Here is a 1444-nt window from a genome sequence, read left to right on the forward strand (position 1 = left end):
TCCCCCGGTCTGCCCACATAAAAGAAATTTTCGTTGTTGTGGAGTTGAGAAAAAAAAATTATAGGTTTTACAAAAACCCCTTCGCCTTGGGGAAAATTTTCAAAGGGTAAAAATTTTTATAAAACCGGAAAATTTTTTTCCAGGACCCCCTCCATTTGGCCCATATTTTGTTTGGGGGCCGGATGGGCACTTTTTACTTAGGGACTAAAAGGCATTGCTGAACCTTTAAATGAAACTTTTTAAGGGGGTTTTTCCTTTTTTAATTTTTTCTTCTGATATTTGTAGTGTATTATTTGTCATGCTATTTCTATTTTTAATGTTTATTGAACAATAAATTAGCCTCATCCAATTTTTTAAGGTATAATTTCATTTTTTAATTAAATGAAAAGATAGTTACTTTTTTTGTTTACAAAGATCATTTAAATGATTATGTTAAGAATATAAATTTACTTGATTTCAGAGCTGATCTCTGTGAACATTAATTAATTAAATTATATTAAGCATTTAGGTGAATAAAACAGTTGAGTTTTATGCGTTCTTGATTTTGTATGAATGTTTCTACGATAATTTTTTCAGTGCAGTATTGTATTTTTATAACTATACAAATATTATTTATTTTATTTAAATGTTAATTACTGCACTGTAATATGTGAATCTTAAACAAATATCGGCTTATGAGCCAATCATGTGCAATTTCCACCAATCAAAAATAGATTTTGAAATTTTCACGTTTATTAATGATTTTTAACTATTATTTACGATTTATTTGATTCGAATGTTAATTAATTGAATGTAATTTGTAAATTAAGAATACCTGATAATGAATTATATTTTTTTTAATTGTTAGCTTCATTATCATTGTGGATTTTATAGTAATGTGTATCACAAAAAGTGTAATGATTTCTTTATTTGTGCTTGAGTGAGTTGGTAAATTTTCAGATCATGTTAATCATGTATTTTACTGCGGCTTTTTTTAGTAATGAATTTTGCGGCAGTATTTTACATTTTTTTAATATCGTTTAACGTGACATTTTTTATTTTAATCATAAATTTGAGAAATTATGTTTGCTATCCAAGAAATGATTCAATGAATGGTCAAAAAATACGACTTGTAATATTTAATGATATTTTTTATAAATTACGTTAGCTGCGTAGGGTTTAAGAAATGTTTTTAATAAAGAAACGGCCTAATGTTATAAATATGTAAATTGCTTCTATTGTTTTGTTTGTGCTTACGTTTGCCTTTTACATAATACACTTCTCATATTTGCTATTATTATGGTATGTTATTTTTTGTAACTTTTGCATTGTCATATCTTCTATGAACAGCTGTATTTGATTTAGATTCGTATGGATGTGTTGAAGGCTATGAATGACCAGCATTCTTCAGAAGTTTAATCATGATGGGATGACACCCACAGCATGATCATGATACGAGATTTTT

At 27.1% G+C, this 1444-nt stretch overlaps 1 protein-coding gene across 1 annotated transcript; it reads left to right on the plus strand.

Annotated features, from left to right (window-relative positions):
• Window positions 1–229: 229 nt before the first annotated feature.
• On the plus strand, window positions 230–1392 carry Tsp_14020a (cullin-3 (CUL-3); the record flags this gene model as incomplete). The annotated part of the gene is made up of 2 exons (XM_003367296.1): window positions 230–247; window positions 1345–1392. Coding segments are annotated over exons 1-2 (66 nt in total), but the record flags the coding sequence as incomplete, so codon positions are not given.
• Between the last annotated feature and the right edge of the window lie 52 nt (window positions 1393–1444).

Source organism: Trichinella spiralis (genome assembly GCF_000181795.1).
Source record: "Trichinella spiralis strain ISS 195 chromosome Unknown Scfld4508, whole genome shotgun sequence".
NCBI lineage: Eukaryota > Metazoa > Nematoda > Enoplea > Trichinellida > Trichinellidae > Trichinella > Trichinella spiralis.